Source organism: Somniosus microcephalus, chromosome 31 (genome assembly GCF_052327205.1).
Source record: "Somniosus microcephalus isolate GS21.2 chromosome 31, FLI_Smic_1.0, whole genome shotgun sequence".
Taxonomy (NCBI): domain Eukaryota; kingdom Metazoa; phylum Chordata; class Chondrichthyes; order Squaliformes; family Somniosidae; genus Somniosus; species Somniosus microcephalus.
In genome coordinates this window covers 3,582,675-3,604,123 of record NC_141017.1, presented here as the reverse complement: position 1 = coordinate 3,604,123, position 21,449 = coordinate 3,582,675, and the positions used below count along the sequence as shown (strand labels likewise).

General features: G+C 46.9%; 1 protein-coding gene across 1 annotated transcript; it reads left to right on the top strand.

Annotated features, from left to right (window-relative positions):
• The first annotated feature begins 3,775 nt into the window (after positions 1-3,775).
• LOC147097541 (volume-regulated anion channel subunit LRRC8C-like) lies at positions 3,776-20,168 on the top strand. Its single transcript, XM_085971473.1, has 2 exons — positions 3,776-3,917; positions 17,363-20,168. The coding sequence occupies exons 1-2, from the start codon at positions 3,780-3,782 to the stop codon at positions 19,628-19,630; spliced, it is 2,406 nt and encodes an 801-aa protein (XP_085827599.1). The 5' UTR covers positions 3,776-3,779; the 3' UTR covers positions 19,631-20,168.
• The last annotated feature ends 1,281 nt before the right edge of the window (positions 20,169-21,449 follow it).

The following is a 21,449-nucleotide window of genomic DNA, read 5'->3' as shown; positions in this document are numbered from 1 at the left end:
GGGGACTTATCGGCCTTCAATGCCGTCTATTTCCCTAACACCATTTCCCTACAAATACTGATTTCATTCAGTTCTTCCCTCTCATTAGACACTATGTTCCCCGACATCTCTGGGGGGTTATTTGTGTCCTCCTTTGTGAAGACAGAACCAAAGTATGTATTTAATTGGTCAGCCATTTCTTTGTCCCCCATTATAAATTCCCCTGATTCTGACTGCAAGGGACCTACGCTTGACTTCACCAATCTTTTTCTCTTCACATAGCTATAGAAGCTTTTACAGTCAGTTTTTATGTTCCCTGCAGGCTTACTCTCATATTCTATTTTCCCCTTCTTAATTAACCCCTTGGTCCTCCTTTGCTGAATCCTAACCTGCTCCCAATCCTCAGGTTTGCTGCTTTTTCTGGCCAATTTATATGTCCTCTCCTTGGATCTTATGCTATCCCTAATTTCCCTTGTTAGTCACGGTTGAGTCACCTTTTTTGTTTTATTTTTATGCCAAACAGGGATGAACAAATTCTGTAGTTCATCCATGCGATCTTTAAATGTTTGCCATTGCCTATCCACCGTCAACCCTTTAAGTAATGTTCCCCAATCCATCCTAGCCAACTCACGCCTCATACCATCGTAGTTTCCTTTATTTAAATTCAGGACCCTAGTCCCTGAGTCAACTACTTCGCTCTCTATCTTAATGAAGAATTCCATCATATTATGCTCGCTCCTCCCCAAGGGGCCTTGCACAACAACATTGCTAATTAATCCTTTCTCATTACATAGTACCCAGTCTAAGATGGCCTGATCTCTAGTTGGTTACTCGACATATTGGTCCAGGAAACCGTCCCATATACACTCTAGGAATTCCTCCTCCACAGTATTGTTACTAATTTGTTCAGCCGAATCTATGGCCCAGTAATTCCGGGCACAACGCGTTGAAAACCGGCATTTCCTGTCCTCTGACCCAAGGGGTTAAGAGGCAGAACGCGCGCGACTGCACAGGCAGCACGTGCGCAGTGAAATTCCTTTTTTTTTTCCAGAGTTGCGCGTGTGTAAAGGCCTCTGGTCTTTACGCGTGGAAAAACCAGACGTAAGTATTTAGTTTTTCAGGTAAGTGGGCTTTTAGTACAATTGAGAATTTTTTTTTCACAGGTTTGTTATTTTTAAAGAATTTACAGTAAGGTACGTTTAGTTTTAGCCCTGATTTTTTATATAATTTTTTTTTTCAAATTTTAAAATTATTGTTTAAAATAGTTTTTCAGAGTTCGTTATTGTTCATTTAAGTAGTGCAATGTTTTTTTAAATTTTCTTTCAGGTTTAAGTAGTGTTTTGGGGCCAGGAGTTTTCATGAGTTTGACAGTTCTTACTGTCAAACTCATGAATGAGTTTCCCCTCCCCTGATTGGCTGCAGTGCTCACCTGATCCCAGCCGGCACATCGCACTAACTATGCCGCTGGATCAGGTAAGCACAGCGCGCCGACATCTGAACCGGGCCAGTGACAGGAAATGCGAGCAGGCCCGGGCTTCAGATGTCGGCGCGCAGGGTGAGTGCACATCGGGGGCTTGCACGCGCGGCAAGCTCCCGATCCTAATTTCAGGGCCAATATGTAGATTAAAGTCACCCATGATAACTGCTGTGCCCTTATTGCATGCATCTCTAATTTCCCATTTAATGCCATCCCCAACCTCAGCATTACTGTTTGGGGGTCTGTATACAACTCCCACTAACGGTTTCTGCCCCTTGGTACTTCTCAGCTCTACCCATACAGATTCCACTTCATCAGAGCTAATATCCTTCCGTACTATTGTGTTAATCTCCTCTTTAACCAGCAATACTACCCCACCTCCTTTTCCTTTTTGCCTGTCCTTCCTGAATATTGAATACCCGTGGATGTTGAATTCCCAGCCTTGGTCACCCTGGAGCCATGTCTCCGTAATCCCAATTATATCATATCCGTTTACATCTATTTGCGCAATTACTCATGATAACTGCTGTGCCCTTATTGCACATTTTAAAAAAATATCACATTTTTAAAATGACTTAAAATTAAATATTTTAAATTAAAATTAAAATTTTTGAAAAAAATAATTCAAGTTTTTTACGGGGCTAAAAATAAACAACTTTTTTAAAAGTATTTTTAAATGATAAATCAGTGAAATTTTATTTTAAACTTTTTTTCAACTCTTATCCTTACAGCCTTACACCTGCTTTTACCTGGGGTAGGAATTGTAAGGGTTTCTGCGGCCGGAGGGTCTCCAGAAAGCGGAACTATCCGCCCGCAGAGGCCCTTCTCCCGGGCAGGCGTCCGATCTGTCAAGAGCATGCACTCTGCATGCCTGAAACCGGCATTTCCGATGTCCCTATGGGTGGGTACACAGCGTGTACCCACCCTTAGGGATCGGAATATCTGGGCCATTAAGTATTTTCAGTCTACACACACTTTGTGTCAACTCTTGCTATTTTAAGCTCCCTTGTCCACACTTAGAATGGAAACTGCCTATGTAAACTTGTAACACTGTAATTACACTCTTCCTCCAGTGGGGGTGATGCAGTCCCAGCCCTGTCAATGCACAGGAATACAAGGAAGGCAATTGGATTAGCACACGGAGATTTGGAAATGAACCTGGGAGTGACATCAGACTCATCACTTTCAAAGTCAGGGCAATATGGAGTAGCAATCGAAAAGGCAAATAGGCTGCTGGGACACCTGGTCAGAGGTGGGGGTGTAAGTGTGTGGGGGGGTTAAATTGAGGCAACAAAGAACAACAATGTATTTATGTAGCACCTTTAATATAGAAAATGTCTCAAGGGGCTTCACGGAGAAGAGAAAAAATTAGGAATAGATAAGGGATCAGGAGGGGTGACTGAAAGGAAAGAAAGATCTTGCATTTATATTGCGCTTTTCATGACCTCAGTCCATCCCAAACGCCGTAGAACCAATGACGTACTTTAGAAGTGGAGTCACTGTCGTAATGTAGGAAGCGCGGCAGCCAAATTGTGCACAGCAAGCTCCCACAACCAGCAATGTGATAAATGACCAGATAATCTGTTTTTTAGTGATGTTGATTGAGGAATAAATATTGACCAGGACAACGGGGCGAACTCCCCTGCTCTTCTTTGAAATAATGCCATGGGATCTTTTACGTCCACCAGGGAGAGCAGATGTCCGTTTAACGTCTCATCTGAAAGACGGCACCTCCGACAGTGCGGCACTCCCTCAGCACTGCACTGGAGTGTCAGCTGAGATTTTTGTGCTCCATTCTCTGGAGTGTGACCCGAAACCACAACCCTCTGACTCCGAGGCGAGGGTGCTGCCCACTGAGCCTCGGCTGACACGTTGGCTAGCTTATTTCTGGACTTCCATTGCTAGGCCTGTCGGCCTAGGGCCATGTGGGGCCCAAAGAAACCCTCAGGGAGGACAGCGAGTAATTGGTGATCAGCTCAGTGTGGTAAGGTGATTGGTGGCTCTATTCCCACCATCCTCCTGACCACTTGGCACGCTCCATGACCCAGGCAACAATGCTTCCATCCATTGGGCACACAGACCTACAGGTGCTCCCTCTCGGGAACCCATTCAGAGGGGTCCCGAGCCCCTGATCTAGGAGCACAGGGTCTCAGCCCCAGCCTCCGGGTAACACCGTCCGACCTCTCACCCCTTGGTCTCAGAGACCAGACTGTGCAGGACAAGCTGCTCAATGGCGCCGATAAAGCACAGGAGAAGCCCAGTTCTGGCAATCTGTGAGCGCTTGTGTCTGACTGGAATTTTTTTCCCTTTCTGTGCAGGGAAGATGATCCCGCTGACAGAGTTTAAACAATTCACAGACCAGCAGCCAGCATTCCGTGTGCTGAAGCCCTGGTGGGATGTGTTCACGGAGTATATCTGTGCAGCAATGATGATGATTGGCGTATTTGGCTGCACGTTACAGGTAAGGAACTTATACTGACCCATCGGTACAGCCATCCTCACACACAGGGTCACTATCAATATACACACAGCCATCCTCACACACAGGGCCACTATCAATATACACACAGCCATTCTCAGACACAGGGTCACGATCAATATACACACCGCTATCCTCACACACAGGGTCACTATCAATATACACACAGCCATCCTCACACACACAGGGTCACGATCAATATACACACCGCTATCCTCACACACAGGGTCATTATCAATATACACACAGCCATCCTCACACACAGGGACATGATCAATATACACACAGCGATCCTCACACACACAGGGTCACGATCAATATACACACCGCCATCCTCACACACACAAGGTCACGATCAATATACACACAGCCATCCTCACACACAGGGTCACAATCAATATACACACCACCATTCTCACACACAGGGTCAAGATCAATATACACACCACCATCCTCACACACAGGGTCACAATAAATATACACACAGCCATCCTCACACACAGGGTCACGATCAATATACATACAGCCATCCTCACACACACAGTGTCATGATCAATATACACACAGCCATCCTCACACACAGGGTCACGATCAATATACACACAGCCATCCTCACACACAGGGTCACAATCAATATACACACAGCCATCCTCACACACACAGGGTCACGATCAATATACACACAGCCATCCTCACACACACAGGGTCACGATCAATATACACACAGAGATCCTCACACACACACAGAGTCACGATCAATACACACACAGCCATCCACACACACACAGGGTCACGATCAATATACACACTGCTGTTAAGTCTGTGTGTTCCAGTTGTATTAAGATTAATTACTGACACAGACTACAAGAATAAAGTTCAACAGGTCTTTACTAGTTGGAGGTCAGGACTATACTAAATACAATATCACTACACAGTACTTATATACCGGTGGTCACCACCGGTATTACGTATACAGCAGCCAGAGAAAGTAGTACATCTCTTAAGGTGGAACAGGCTTAAGTTCTCTTAAGGTGGAACAGGTTACATACACCACAATCCTCCCTTTTTAGCTTAATAGTCATATCCCCATTTAACATAACATCATAACATATATACATATATAACTTCAGGTATAAACAGTTCAAAGGTTCAGTCTCTCAGGAGGCCTTCTGATTCGGTTTGGATAACGCCTTTCAGTGGTCTCTGATTCTTGTTGCTGAGGTGACTCTTCTTGTTGGTTTCCTATGTATTGGACGTCATCATCAGGTACATTCCCTGCCGAGGTAGATGCTTCAGGTTCATTAACGTCTTCCACAGTTGTCTCTGTCGCAACCATGGGTTCGACCCTTGCTCTTGATTCTACCAGTTGATCCGCATGACGCCTTATCACATTGTTACCAATATCTACTGTGTACATCAGAGGTCCTTGTCTGGCCCGAATTGTTCCGGACTGCCATTTTTCGTTTCCATAGCCCCTTGCCAACACTGGTTGAAACTTCGAGTGGACTTGTTATTAATATGCCGGAACTGTTTGTTTTCCACTTCCCTCCGCACATTTGGTTTTAACAAGTCCAACCTGGACCGCAACCTCCTGTTATAAAACATCATGGCAGGACTTTGGTTAGTCACTGCATGAGCGGCGTTTCGATATGCCATTAGGAAATTGTCCACCTTGTGTTGTAACGGAATCTGATCATCGTTCATGGCCTTTATTGCCTTTTTGAATGTTTGGACAAATCTCTCGGCCAACCCGTTTGTCGCCGGATGATATGGGGCAGAGGTATAATGTTTCACCCCATTCTTCTTTAAGAATTTTTGGAATTCTTCCGACACGAACTGTGGTCCGTTGTCCGAACATATCTGTTCTGGCAATCCGTTCCTTGCGAATATTGTTCTTAACACCGTAGTGGTATTCATCTTGATCACTTCTGGCCATTTGGAATGTGCGTCCACCGCAATTAGGAACATGGAGTCCATGAATGGACCAGCAAAGTCAATATGTACGTGTTGCCATGGGGCTGAAGGCCATTCCCATGGGTGTAGCGGTGCGATCGGAGGTGCATTTTGCACTTTTTGGCACCCAGCGCAGCTTTTTGTCAACTCCTCTATCTGTTGGTCAATGCCCGGCCACCATACATAAGCCCTAGCAAGACTTTTCATCTTAACTCCCCCCAGATGACCTTCATGCAGTTCCTTTAGAACTCTTTCCCGTAACTTGGGAGGAATAATCACTCTTGTCCCGTACATCAAAGTACCATGGCAGACGGACAGCTGGTCTCGCCTTGCCGAGAACTCGGGACAGTGTCGGGTCGTTCCTGGTTTCTCTTTCAATACTTGCATTGGTGACTGGTAAACACTCGATGATGGTCGAATGAAATAACTCAACAGGGTCAACTTTCGTCGTCTCTTCTGCTTCAGGTAGTGGCAGGCGCGACAGCCCATCAGCATTGCCATGCTGCTTTGTACCTTTGAATTCTATTTGATATTGATGTGCCCCTAGGAAAAGGGACCATCTCTGGAGTCTCTGTGCTGTCATCACTGAAACACCCTTCTTAGGGTTAAAAATGGATACCAACGGCTGATGGTCTGTCAGAAGTGTGAATTTTTGGCCCTGCAGGTAATGATTAAACTTCTTCACTCCCCATACAAGGCTGAGAGCCTCCCTATCGATCTGCGCATAGTTGCGCTCAGCGGAGGTCAATGATCTGGATGCAAACGCGACTGACCTTTCCGTGCCATTTGGCAACTTGTGTGAGAGTACTGCCCCAATACCATATGGAGAAGCATCACAAGCCAACCGAATAGGCAGTGTCGGGTTGAAGTGAGCCAACACTTCCTCTGAGGTGATCAATTCTTTGCTTTTGCGAAATGCCTTCTTACAGTTTTCGCTCCATTCCCATGGTACCCCCTTCTGTAAAAGAGCGTTCAGCGGGTGCAGTACCGTGGATAGATTCGGTAGAAACTTATGGTAATAGTTAATCAATCCCAGAAATGACCTCAACTGAGAGACATTATCCGGAGCGGGAGCCTTTACAACTGCCTCTATCTTGTCAGGAGACTTATGAAGCCCCTCCCGGTCAATGACATGACCACAGTACGAGATCCGCTTCTGAAAGAACTCACATTTCTGCCGATTAACTCTAAGTCCATACTCTTTCAGTCTGTTGAGCACCAGTTCCAAGTTTGCGAGGTGTTCTTCATCACCATCACCTGTAATCAGAATATCGTCCAGGTAACATTGTGTGCCTGGAATTCCCTGTAATACCTGCTCCATGGCCCTCTGCCAAATTGCCGGAGCCGATGCCACTCCAAAAACCAGCCTATTATACCGGTACAAACCTCTATGCGTGTTAATCGTGAGGTACTGGCGTGACTCTTCTCCAACCTCCATCTGCAAGTACGCCTGCGCCAGGTCTATCTTGGTGAAGTGTTTCCCGCCAGACAACGAAGCAAAAATATCCTCAATCCGCGGAAGCGGATACTGCACCGTGTGAAGCACCGGATTAACGGTGATCTTGAAATCTCCACAGATGCGAACCTTCCCTGGTTCTCCTGGCTTGTTGCTCGAAGGACGTTTCATAACGGGAACAATGGGCGTAGCCCACTCACTCCAATCTACCTTAGACAGTACACCTGAACGTTCTAGCGCTTCCAGTTCCGCTTCTGCAGTAGGTCGTATTGCATAGGGTACCGGTCTGGCTTTGAAAAATTTTGGTTGTGCATGTTCATCAATCTTGATGTTTGCCGTAATTCCTTTCAGCGTTCCCAGTCCTTGCTGGAACACCTCTTTAGCATCATCCAATATTTTGGACAATCATTTAGGTTTGACATCTGTTTCCCCGGAATCTACCGTTAGTGCTTTTAAGGAGTGCCAGTCCATATTCATTTTCCTAATCCACTCCCGTCCCAGTAGTGGTGGACCTCCTTCAGGTAGCACATATAAGTCCATTACTTGGCTTTCTTCGCCCTTGTGGACCACTTTTACCTCTATCTTTCCGATGGGGTACACTCTTTGCCCCGTGTATGTTTTCAATATAATCTCCGTATCCCGTAGGGGAATATGTTGGAATAACCTTTTGTAATCTTTCTTATTCATGACCGTCAATGCCGATCCAGTGTCCAATTCCATCTTTACTTGGACTCCTGCTATCTGAAGAGTGACCCAAATTGCCTGGTGATCTGCATCCTTACCAACGTTGTGTACTCTTAAGCTACCCAGTTCATTACTGCTAGCGTCTGAATCTGACTTCTGTTCGTTCGAACTGGTCTTTGTCACCTTGTGCACCTTTATGTATTTTCCTTGCGGTGACTTTTTGTTGCTGGTCTTCTTTCCTGACCGGCATACTTTAGCTATGTGGCCAAGCCTGCCACACGTTCTGCATTCTTGGTTTTTAAACCAACACTGGTTCTGATCGTGTGTTCTCTTTCCACAACGATAACATTTTACAGTACTCAAACCCAATTTATTTGTACTGTGTCCTGGTGACCGTAGCTGCATTACTGCCGTGCCTCTCGCTGCGGCTTCGTGTGCTGCTGCCATAGTGACCGCTTTCTCAAGCGTCAGCTCATTCTCCTCAAGCAGTCGCTTTTGTGTATCTTCTTTTAATAATCCACACACAAATTTATCTCTTAGCACGTCTGTTAGTCCCGTTCCAAACTGACAGTCCTTTGCTAGCTTATGCAATTCCATTAAATATTCAGCATTGCTTTCATCCTTCAGCTGCCTTCTGCTGTAAAATTTAAATCGTTCCGCTAGCATCAGCGGCGTGGGGTTTAGATGATTTTTCAGGACAGTAACAATCTCCTCGAACGTCTTATCCGCCGGTTCATCTGGTGATAAAAGGTGTTTCAATTGCCCGTATGTCTTCGCACCCATTAAGTTCAATAAAGTTAGTGCTTTCTCTGCATCTGGGATTTTATTTGCTTTACAATAATTTTGTATGCGTTCTACATACATGGCCCAATCTTCGATGTCGCCATCAAAGGTATCAATGTTCCCATGTTTAGGCATCGTTGCAATTTATTTTATCCCAAGATGGCGGCTTCCCGCTCTTGTCTTCGTCCTCCGCCTACAAAATGGCGGTTTTCCAGCGCTTGGCGGTCTTCACCCACTGGCTGCAATGGCGTTTGGCGTGCCGCTGCTGCTCCCCTTTCCCAGCGGTTAGTAACTCCCCCGACGCTGTCTCCGCTTCACCGCGGCTCCCTCGGGCATTCGCGCTTCCCCGATGTCGCGCCTCGCAGCCCTTGCAGCCCGGTTATTAGCACCGGCTGCGTTCGCCTTCACCGCGGCTCTCGCTCCTTCAGTCGCCCCAGACGCTGCGCCTTTTTGGCCCGAAAGCGGCCCGGCCCTTATCACCAGCCGCGATCGATGTCCCCGCGCTGCGCCTTTCGGCCCGAATGCGGCCCGGCCCTTATCTCCGGTCGCGATCGATCTCACCGCCCTTATTCCTCCGTCTTCCTCCCCCCGTCTGTACAGCCAACGCGGCCGACTTTCTGCTCGCGTCGCTGACCGGCTTACCCACCACCGAGGTAGAAAGAAGCTAGCTGACTGCCGCTGATGGAGGCTTCGAGTTCAGGATGTCTTCTGCACTCCGGGTTCTCGATGCCTGCCGCGCGACGTGTCTTCCAGCAGGGTGATGAGGGTGGATGCCTCTCTTCGACGCCCGTTCTGTGGACGAAGCCGCCGTGGATATAAACTGCCGCAGGGTAAGAATCGGACTCGTCGCCACTGTTAAGTCTGTGTGTTCCAGTTGTATTAAGATTAATTACTGACACAGACTACAAGAATAAAGTTCAACAGGTCTTTACTAGTTGGAGGTCAGGACTATACTAAATACAATATCACTACACAGTACTTATATACCGGTGGTCACCACCGGTATTATGTATACAGCAGCCAGAGAAAGTAGTACATCTCTTAAGGTGGAACAGGCTTAAGTTCTCTTAAGGTGGAACAGGTTACATACACCACAACCGCCATACACACACACACAGGGTCGCGATCAATATACACACAGCCATGCTCACACACAGGGTCACGATCAATAAACACAACGCCATCCTCACACACACGGTCATGATCAATATACACACACACAGGATCACGATGAATAAACACACAGCCATCCTCACACACAGGGTCACGATCAATATACACACAGCCATCCTCACACACACAGGGTCATGATCAATGTACACACAGCCATCCTCACACACACAGGGTCACGATCAATATACACACAGCCATCCTCACACACATGGTCACGATCAATATACACACAGCCATCCTCACACACAGGGTCACTATCAATATACACACAGCCATCCTCACACACAGGGTCACGATCAATATACACACAGCCATCTTCACACGCACGGGGTCACGATCAATATACACACAGCTATCCTCACACACAGGGTCACAATCAATATACACATAGCTATCCTCACACACAGGGTCACGATCAATATACACACAGCATCCTCACACACACAGTGTCACGATCAATATACACACAGCTATCCTCACACACAGGGTCACGATCAATATACACACAGCCATTCTCACACACATGGTCACGATCAATATACACACAGCCATCCTCACACACAGGGTCAGTATCAATATACACACAGACATCCTCACACACACAGGGTCACTATCAATATACACACAGACATCCTCACACACACAGGGTCACGATCAATATACACACAGCCATCCTCACACACAGGGTCACGATCAATATACACAGAGCCATTCTCACACACACAGGGTCACGATCAATATACACACAGCCATCCTCACACACACAGGGTCACGATCAATATACACAGAGCCATTCTCACACACACAGGGTCACGATCAATATACACACAGACATCCTCACACACACAGGGTCTCGATCAATATACACACCGCCATCCTCACACACACAGGGTCACGATCAATATACACACCGCCATCCTCACACACACAGGGTCACGATCAATATACACACAACCATGCTCACACACAGGATCACGATGAATAAACACACAGCCATCCTCACACACAGGGTCACGATCAATATACACACAGCCATCCTCACACACACGGTCACGATCAATATACACACAGCCATCCTCACACACACATGGTCATGATCAATATACACACAGCCATTCTCACACACACAGGGTCACGATCAATATACACACTGCCATCCTCACACACACATGGTCATGATCAATATACACACAGCCATTCTCACACACACAGGGTCACGATCAATATACACACTGCCATCCTCACACACACAGGGTCACGATCAATATACACACAGCCATCCTCACACACAGGGTCACGATCAATATACACACAGCCATTCTCAGACACAGGGTCACGATCAATATACACACAGCTATCCTCACACACAGGGTCACGATCAATATACACACAGCCATCTTCACACACACAGGGTCACGATCAATATACACACAGCTATCCTCACACACAGGGTCACAATCAATATACACATAGCTATCCTCACACACAGGGTCACGATCAATAAACACACAGCCATCCTCACACACACAGTGTCACGATCAATATACACACAGCTATCCTCACACACAGGGTCACGATCAATATACACACAGCCATTCTCACACACATGGTCACGATCAATATACACACAGCCATCCTCACACACAGGGTCACTATCAATATACACACAGCCATCCTCACACACACAGGGTCACGATCAATATACACACAGCCATCCTCACACACACAGGGCCACGATCAATATACAAACAGACATCCTCACACACACAGGGTCTCGATCAATATACACACCGCCATCCTCACACACACAGGGTCACAATCAATATACACACAGGCATCCTCACACACACAGGGTGACGATCAATATACACACAGCCATCCTCACACACACAGGGTCACGATCAATATACACACAGCCATCCTCACACACACAGGGTCACGATCAATATACACACCGCCATCCTCACACACACAGGGCCACGATCAATATACACACAGCCATCCTCACACACACAGGGTCACGATCAATATACACACAGCCATCCTCACACACACAGGGTCACGATCAATATACACACAGCCATCCTCACACACACAGGGTCATGATCAATATACACACAGCCATCCTCACACACACAGGGTCTCGATCAATATAAACACCGTCATCCTCACACACACAGGGTCACGATCAACATACACACCGCCATCATCACACACACAGGGTCACGATCAATACACAAACAGCCATCCTTACACACACAGGGTCATGGTCAATATACACATAGCCATCCTCACACACACAGTGCCACGATCAATATACACACCGCCATCCTCCCACACACAGGGTCATGATCAATATACACACCGCCATCCTCACACACACAGGGTCACGATCAATATACACACAGACATTTTCACACACAGGGTCATGATCAATATACACACAGCCATTCTCACACACAGGGTCAAGATCAATATACACACAGCCATCCTCTCACACACAGGGTCACGATCAATATACACACCGCCATCCTCACACACACAGTGTCACGATCAATATACACACCGCCATCCTCACACACACAGGGTCACGATCAATATGCACACCGCCATCCTCACACACACAGGGTCAAAATCAATATACACACAGCCATCCTCACACACACAGGGTCACGATCAGTATACACACAGCCAGCCTCACACACAAAAGGTCACGATCAATATACACACAGCCATCCTCACACACACAAGGTCATGATCAATATACACACAGCCATCCTCACACACAGGGTCACGATCAATATACACACAGCCATCCTCACACACACAGGGTCACGATGAATATACACATAGGCATCCTCACACACACAGGGTCACGATCAATATACACACAGCCATCCTCACACACAGGGTCACGACAAATATACACACCGCCATCCTCACACACAGGGTCACGATTAATATACACACAGCCATCCTCACACACACAGGGTCACAATCAATATACACACCGCCATCCTCACACACAGGGTCACGATCAATATACAGACAGCCATCCTCACACACACGGGGTCACAATCAATATACACACCGCCATCCTCATCCACACAGGGTGACGATCAATATACACACAGCCATCCTCACACACACAGGGTCACGATCAATATACAAACTGCCATCCTCACACACACAGGGTCACGATCAATATACAAACTGCCATCCTCACACACACAGGGACACGATCAATATACAAATTGCCATCCTCACACACACAGAGACACGATTAATATACACATCACCATCTTCACACACACAGGGTCACGATCAATATACACACAGCCATCCTCACACACAGGGTCACGATCAATATACACACCGCCATCCTCACACACACAGGGTCACGATCAATATACACACAGCCATCCTCACACACACTATGGGTCATGATCAATATACACACAGCCATCCTCACACACAGGGTCACGATCAATATACACACCGCCATCCTCACACACACAGGGTCACGATCAATATACACACAGCCATCCTCACACACACTATGGGTCATGATCAATATACACACAGCCATCCTCACACACAGGGTCACGATCAATATACACACCGCCATCCTCACACACACAGGGTCACGATCAATATACACACAGCCATCCTCACACACACTACGGGTCACGATCAATATACACACAGCCATCCTCACACACACAAAGAGTCACGATCAATATACACACAGCCATCCTCACATACAGGGTCACGATCAATATACACACAGCCATCCTCACACACACAGGGTCACGATCAATATACACACAGCCATTCTCACACACAGGGTCACGATCAATAGACACACAGCCATTCTCACACACAGGGTCACGATTAATATACACACAACCATCCTCACACACACAGGGTCACGATCAATATACACACAGTCATCCTCACACACAGGGTCACAATCAATATACTCACCGCCATCCTCACACACACAGTGTCACGATCAATATACACACCGCCATCCTCACACACAAGGTCACAATCTATATAAAGACAGCCATCCTCACACACACAGGGTCACGATCAATATACACACAGCCATCCTCACACACACAGGGTCACGATCAATATACACACAGCCATCCTCACACACACAGGGTCACGATCAATATACACACAGCCATCCTCACACACACAGGGTCACGATCAATATACACACAGCCATCCTCACACACACAGGGTCACGATCAATATACACACTGCCATCCTCACACACACAGGGTCACGATCAATATACACACAGCCATCCTCACACACACAGGGTCACGATCAATATACACACAGCCATCCTCACACACACAGGGTCACGATCAATATACACACCGCCATCCTCACACACACAGAGTCACGATCAATATACACACAGCCATCCTCACACACAGGGTCACATTCAATATACACACAGACATTCTCATACACACGGGGTCACGATCAATATACACACCGCCATCCTCACACACACAGGGTCAAGATCAATATACACAAAGTCATCCTCACACACAGGGTCACAATCAATATACACACCGCCATCCTCACACACACAGGGTCACGATCAATATACACACAGCCATCCTCACACACACAGTCACAATCAATATACACACAGCCATCTTCACACACACACACGGTCACGATCAATATACACACAGCTATCCTCACACACAGGGTCACGATCAATATACACACAGCCATTCTCACACACAGGGTCACGATCAATATACACACAGCCATCCTCACAAACACAGGGTCACGATCAATATACACACCGCCATCCTCACACACACAGTGTCACGATCAATATACACACCGCCATCCTCACACACACAGGGTCACGATCAATATGCACACCGCCATCCTCACACACACAGGGTCAAAATCAATATACACACCGCCATCCTCACACACACAGGGTCACGATCAATATGCACACCGCCATCCTCACACACACAGGGTCACGATCAGTATACACACAGCCAGCCTCACACACAAAAGGTCACGATCAATATACACACAGCCATCCTCACACACACAAGGTCATGATCAATATACACACAGCCATCCTCACACACACCGGGTCACGATCAATATACACACAGCCATCCTCACACACAGGGTCACGATCAATATACACACAGCCATCCTCACACACACAGGGTCACGATGAATATACACATAGGCATCCTCACACACACAGGGTCACGATCAATATACACACAGCCATTCTCACACACAGGGTCACGATCAATATACACACAGCCATTCTCACACACAGGGTCACGATTAATATACACACAGCCATCATCACACACAAAGGGTCACGATCATTATACACACCGCCATCCTCACACACAAGGTCACAATCTATATAAAGACAGCCATCCTCACACACACAGGGTCACGATCAATATACACACAGCCATCCTCACACACAGGGTCACGACAAATATACACACCGCCATCCTCACACACAGGGTCACGATTAATATACACACAGCCATCCTCACACACACAGGGTCACAATCAATATACACACCGCCATCCTCACACACACAGGGTCACGATGAATATACACACCGCCATCTTCACAGACACAGGGTCACAATCAATATACACACCGCCATCCTCATACACACAGGGTCACGATCAATATACAAACCGCCATCCTCACACACAGGGTCTCGATCAATATACACACCAACATCCTCACACACACAGGGTCACAATCAATATACACACAGACATCTTCACACACACAGGGTCACGATCAATATACACACCGCCATCCTCCCACACACAGGGTCACGATCAATATACACACAGCCATTCTCACACACACGGTCACAATCAATGTACACACAGACATCCTCACACACACAGGGTCACGATCAATATACACACAGCCATCCTCACACACACAGGGTCACGATCAATATACACACAGTCATCCTCACACACACAGGGTCACGATCAATATACACTCATCCATCCTCACACACACAGGCTCACGATCAATATACACACAGCCATCCTCACACACACAGGGTCACGATGAATATACGCACAGCCATCCTCACACACACAGGGTCACGATCAATATACAAACCGCCATCCTCACACACAGGGTCTCGGTCAATATACACACCACCATCCTCACACACACAGGGTCACGATCAATATACACACAGCCATCCTCACACACAGGGTCACGATCAATATACACACAGCCATCCTCACACACAGGGTCACAATCAATATACACACAGCCTTCCTCACACACACAGGGTCACAATCAATATACACACAGCCATGCTCACACACACAGGGTCACAATCAATATACACACCGCCATCCTCACACACACAGGGTCACTATCAATATACACACAGCCATCCTCACACACACAGGGTCACGATCAATATACACACAGTCATCCTCACACACAGGGTCACAATCAATATACACACCGCCATCCTCACACACACAGGGTCACGATCAATATACACACAGTCATCCTCACACACAGGGTCACAACAATATACACACCGCCATCCTCACACACACAGGGTCACAATCAATATACACACAGCTATCCTCACACACACAGGGTCACGATCAATATACACACTGCCATCCTCACACACACAGGGTCACGATCAATATACACACAGTCATCCTCACACACAGGGTCACAATCAATATACACACAGACATCCTCACACACACAGGGTCACGATCAATATACACACATCTATCCTCACACACACAGGGTCACGATCAATATACACACCGCCATACTCACACACAGGGTCAGGATCAATATACACACAGACATCCTCACACACATAGGATCACGATCAATATACACACAGCCATCCTCACACACACAGGGTCACGATCAATATACACACAGACATCCTCACACACACAGGGTCATGATCAATATACACACAGCTATCCTCTCACACACAGGGTCACGATCAATATACACACAGCCATCCTCTCACACACAGGGTCACAATCAATATACACACCGCCATCCTCACACACACAGGGTCACGATCAATATACACACAGCTATCCTCACACACACAAGGTGACGATCAATATACACACTGCCATCCTCACACACACAGGGTCACAATCAATATACACACCGCCATCCTCACACACACAGGGTCACGATCAATATACACACAGCTATCCTCACACACACAAGGTGACGATCAATAAACACTGAGGTGCAGCCAGGTCTTCACGGTGACTGTATTAATGCTAATCAGCCTGCTTCCCATTTGCTTCCCTTTAGGTGACACAAGACAAGATTATCTGTCTCCCTCGCCCTGTATCTGTAAGCATCAATTGTTCTGTGTTCATGCTGCAATCAGAGGCCATAACTACCTCCAGGCACGAAATGAATGGATTAAGGACCAACCTTGACCTGCAACAGTACAGCTTTATCAACCAGATCTGTTATGAGAAAGCCCTTCACTGGTACGCCAAGTACTTCCCATACCTGGTGCTCATCCACACCCTCATCTTCATCATCTGTGGCAGCTTTTGGTTCAAGTTCCCAGGAACCAGCTCCAAAATTGAGCACTTTGTTTCCATCTTAGGCAAGTGCTTCGACTCCCCATGGACAACTCGGGCGCTAAGCGAGGTTTCCAGTGAGAACCAGGGGAAGGAGCAGCAAAGTCAGTCACCACACCTTCTGCCAAACTCCAGCTCCAACTCCAAGTCTGAATCCAAGTCTGAATCCAAGTTGTCCACTGAGGACACCAGTTTGGTTGAATCTCCGAGTATCCAGCCCAGTCCAGATAAGGTGGTCGCGGACAAGGGCAGCCTGAGCGCGCTGGATAAGAAGGAGGGCGAGCAGGCCAAGGCTTTGTTCGAAAAAGTGAAGAAGTTCCGTCTGCATGTGGAGGAAGGGGACATCCTTTACATAATGTACGTTCGACAAACTATTGTCCGGGTTGTGAAGTTCGTCGTGATAATTCTTTACAATGCTTCATTTGTTCTAAACATTCATGTTGTTGTCCCCTGCAAGGTCGACATTGAGGACGTGACTGGTTACAACAATTTCTGTTGCAATCACACAAAGGCCCATCTTTTCTTCAAACTAGCCGTCTGCTACATCTGCTTTGTGTCAGTGTATGGCTGCACCTGCCTCTATACCCTCTACTGGCTCTTCTACCGACCTCTCAAGGAATATTCCTTCCAGTATGTACGGCAAGAGTCAGGGATCAGTGATATTCCTGATGTGAAGAATGATTTCGCCTTCATGCTTCACTTGATAGATCAGTACGATTCTTTGTACTCCAAGAGGTTCGCTGTCTTTCTGTCTGAAGTCAGTGAGAGCAAGTTGATGCAGATGAACTTGAACCATGAATGGACAGTGGATAAGCTGCGGCAGAGACTGCAGAAGAACAGTCAAAACCGTCTCGAGCTCCATCTCTTCATGGTGCCGGGCCTTCCCACTTCCACCTTTGAGGTGGTGGAAATTGAGTCCCTGAAACTTGAATTAATCAGTGATCTTGAGTTGCCAGCAAAAATTGCGCAGCTAGTGAACCTTCAGGAGCTGGCGTTGTTGAACTGTCCAGTCAAACTCCAAGTAGCTGCATTGGGGTTTTTGAGGGAGCATCTCAAAGTCCTCCAGGTCCGATTCAATAACATCCATGAGATTCCTGTCTGGACACACAACATGAGAAATGTCGAAGAACTCTATCTGACAGGATCTCTGACTCAAGACAGCTCAAAATGCCTCTCTCTTGATTCTCTCTGTGAGCTTCGTTGTCTCAAGGTCCTCTCTCTGAAGAGCAACTTGACCAAGATCCCTTCAAACCTAGTGGATGTTTCCAGCCACCTTCACAAGCTGACCATCCACAACAATGGCACCAAACTCATGACGTTGAACAGCCTCAAGAAGCTGCAGCAGCTCCAGGAACTGGAGCTCATTAACTGTGAGCTTGAGCGCATCCCTCACGCTGTGTTCAGCCTCTTGAATTTAGAGAAGCTCAATCTAAAGGAGAACAATCTCCAATCCATTGAAGAAGTCCTCAGCCTCCAACACTGCCATAAACTAACGTGTCTGAAGCTGTGGTACAATCGCATCATCTACATCCCCGAGCACATCAAAAAGCTCAGCTCGTTGGAATGCCTTTATCTCAACAATAACAAGATCGAGCTCATTCCCCCACAACTCTTCCTGTGCAACAAGCTCCGTCACCTGGACTTGTCTCACAACCGCATCAGTTCAATCCCCCCTGAAATCGGGGTCCTTCAAAGCCTCCAATATTTCTCCATTTCCAACAACACTGTCGAGTCTCTGCCCAATGAACTGTTCTTCTGTAAAAAACTGAAGACATTGACGGTTAGCCACAATGGTCTAACTGCCCTCTCGCCCAGAATCGGGAGCCTGCCCCTGCTGGCAAGGCTGGAACTGAGGTGCAATCACCTGGAGCTGTTGCCCCCTGAGCTGGGGGAGTGCAGCAGCTTGACCCGCAGAGCCCTCACTGTGGAGGAATCTCTGTTTCAAACGCTCCCCTTGGATGTCAGAGAGCGGATGAGAGATGACTGAATCCAGGGAGACTCCACAGAAGACTGGGATTTAACAATATATGAAGGTAAATCTGAGCTGAGGTGAGCTGGAGGAGCTGCAGTTACCTGGGAGATAGCCATCACGATGGGTTTGTACCAGTTCAGTGGGAATTCATTTAAGACATCCTTGCACAAAGATACCTGGACATTGAGGGAGGTGCTGCCGGATTTTGGACAATTGGTTTGCCGATTTATCTACTGTGGTGCCTTTCCCCCCAGCCTCAGACTCCTGGTACTGAACATTGGTTCTGTTCATTGGACTGTCCAATGAGGAGGCTTCATCCACTCACACAGCCCACCATTGGTTAAGGGTTTGCAGGATGTGTGATTTATGAATGGGAAGCAGAGTGGGCGGAGCCGCTGCGAATGATGCAAATTTTCATTCATTTGGGAACCAAGGGCGGAGCCTCGTTATCCAGATTCCAGTGTGAATGTGATATTATTATGCAGCATTTGTAACACGTTTAAAGCTTTTATTTGTAATTTTATACATTATTTAATATAATAAAATGTTAGTCCAGACATTCTGTGCGCTGGTCCAGACATTCTATGCGCTAGACTAGACATTCTGTGCACTGGTCCAGACATTCTATAGCCTGGTCCAGACATCCTGTGCGCTAGACTAGACATTCCGTGCGCTGGTCCAGACATTCTGTGCGCTGGTCCAGACATTCTGTGCGCTGGTCCAGACATTCTATGCGCTAGACTAGACATTCTGTGCACTGGTCCAGACATTCTATAGCCTGGTCCAGACATCCTGTGCGCTAGACTAGACATTCTGTGCGCTGGTCCAGACATTCTGTGCGCTGGTCCAGACATTCTGTGCGCTGGTCCAGACATTCTATGCGCTAGACTAGACATTCTGTGCACTGGTCCAGACATTCTATGCGCTAGACTAGACATTCTGTGCACTGGTCCAGACATTCTATGCGCTAGACTAGACATTCTGTGCACTGGTCCAGACATTCTATAGCCTGGTCCAGACATCCTGTGCGCTGGTCCAGACATTCTGTGCGCTGGTCCAGACATTCTGTGCGCTGGTCCAGACATTCTGTGCGCTGGTCCAGACATTCTATAGCCTGCTACAGACAATGGCCCGTAATTTCCGATAGGAGGCTTCCTGCGTGCAGATGCCCCCCATCGGGAAAAAATCTACGCCCTTACCTGAGGGATCCCGAGGTCCGGCCATTTCCAATGCTGGGCCTCTCCACAGTCGGAATGCGCAGGGCCCAGGTATCCCAGGGGCGCAGGCGGTTCGCAAGCGTCCCTGGGATCACGTGGGCCAGGCCAGCCAATGGGAGGAGGGATAGATAGACCCGTCAAATATATGAATGGGGATCACTGAAAAAAGACATCAAAACATTAAATAATCTTTTTTTTGAAATCACGTTTTTAAAATGAGTTAAAATTACATTCAATTAAATATTTTAAACAAAAATTTAATTTTTTGAAAAAAATAATTAAAGTTTTTTACAGGGCTAAAAATAAACTTACCTTTCTTAAAAGTGTTTTTACATTAGAAATGAGTGAAAAAAAATATTGTTTTACTTTTTTAAACACTTATGCTGGTAAAAGCAGGCCTTTCTAAGGGTTTTCTGCGGGCGGAGGTTCTGCAGAAACATAAAAACATAGAAGATAGAAGCAGGAGTAGGCCATTCAGCCCCTCGAGCCTGCTCCGCCATTCAATGTGATCATGGCTGATCATCCAAATTCAGTACCCTATCCCTGCTTTCTCCCCATACCCCTGGATCCCTTTAGCCTTAAGAAATATATCCAACTCCTTCTTGAATATATTTAAT

What these genes read in the sequence shown, in the direction of transcription:
- LOC147097541 (XM_085971473.1), top strand. Translation starts at nt 3,780, where the DNA reads ATGATCCCGCTGACAGAGTTTAAACAATTCACAGACCAGCAGCCAGCA. An exon ending in TATTTGGCTGCACGTTACAG is followed by an intron (nt 3,918 to 17,362) that starts GTAAGGAACTTA and finishes GCTTCCCTTTAG; the next exon opens with GTGACACAAGACAAGATTAT.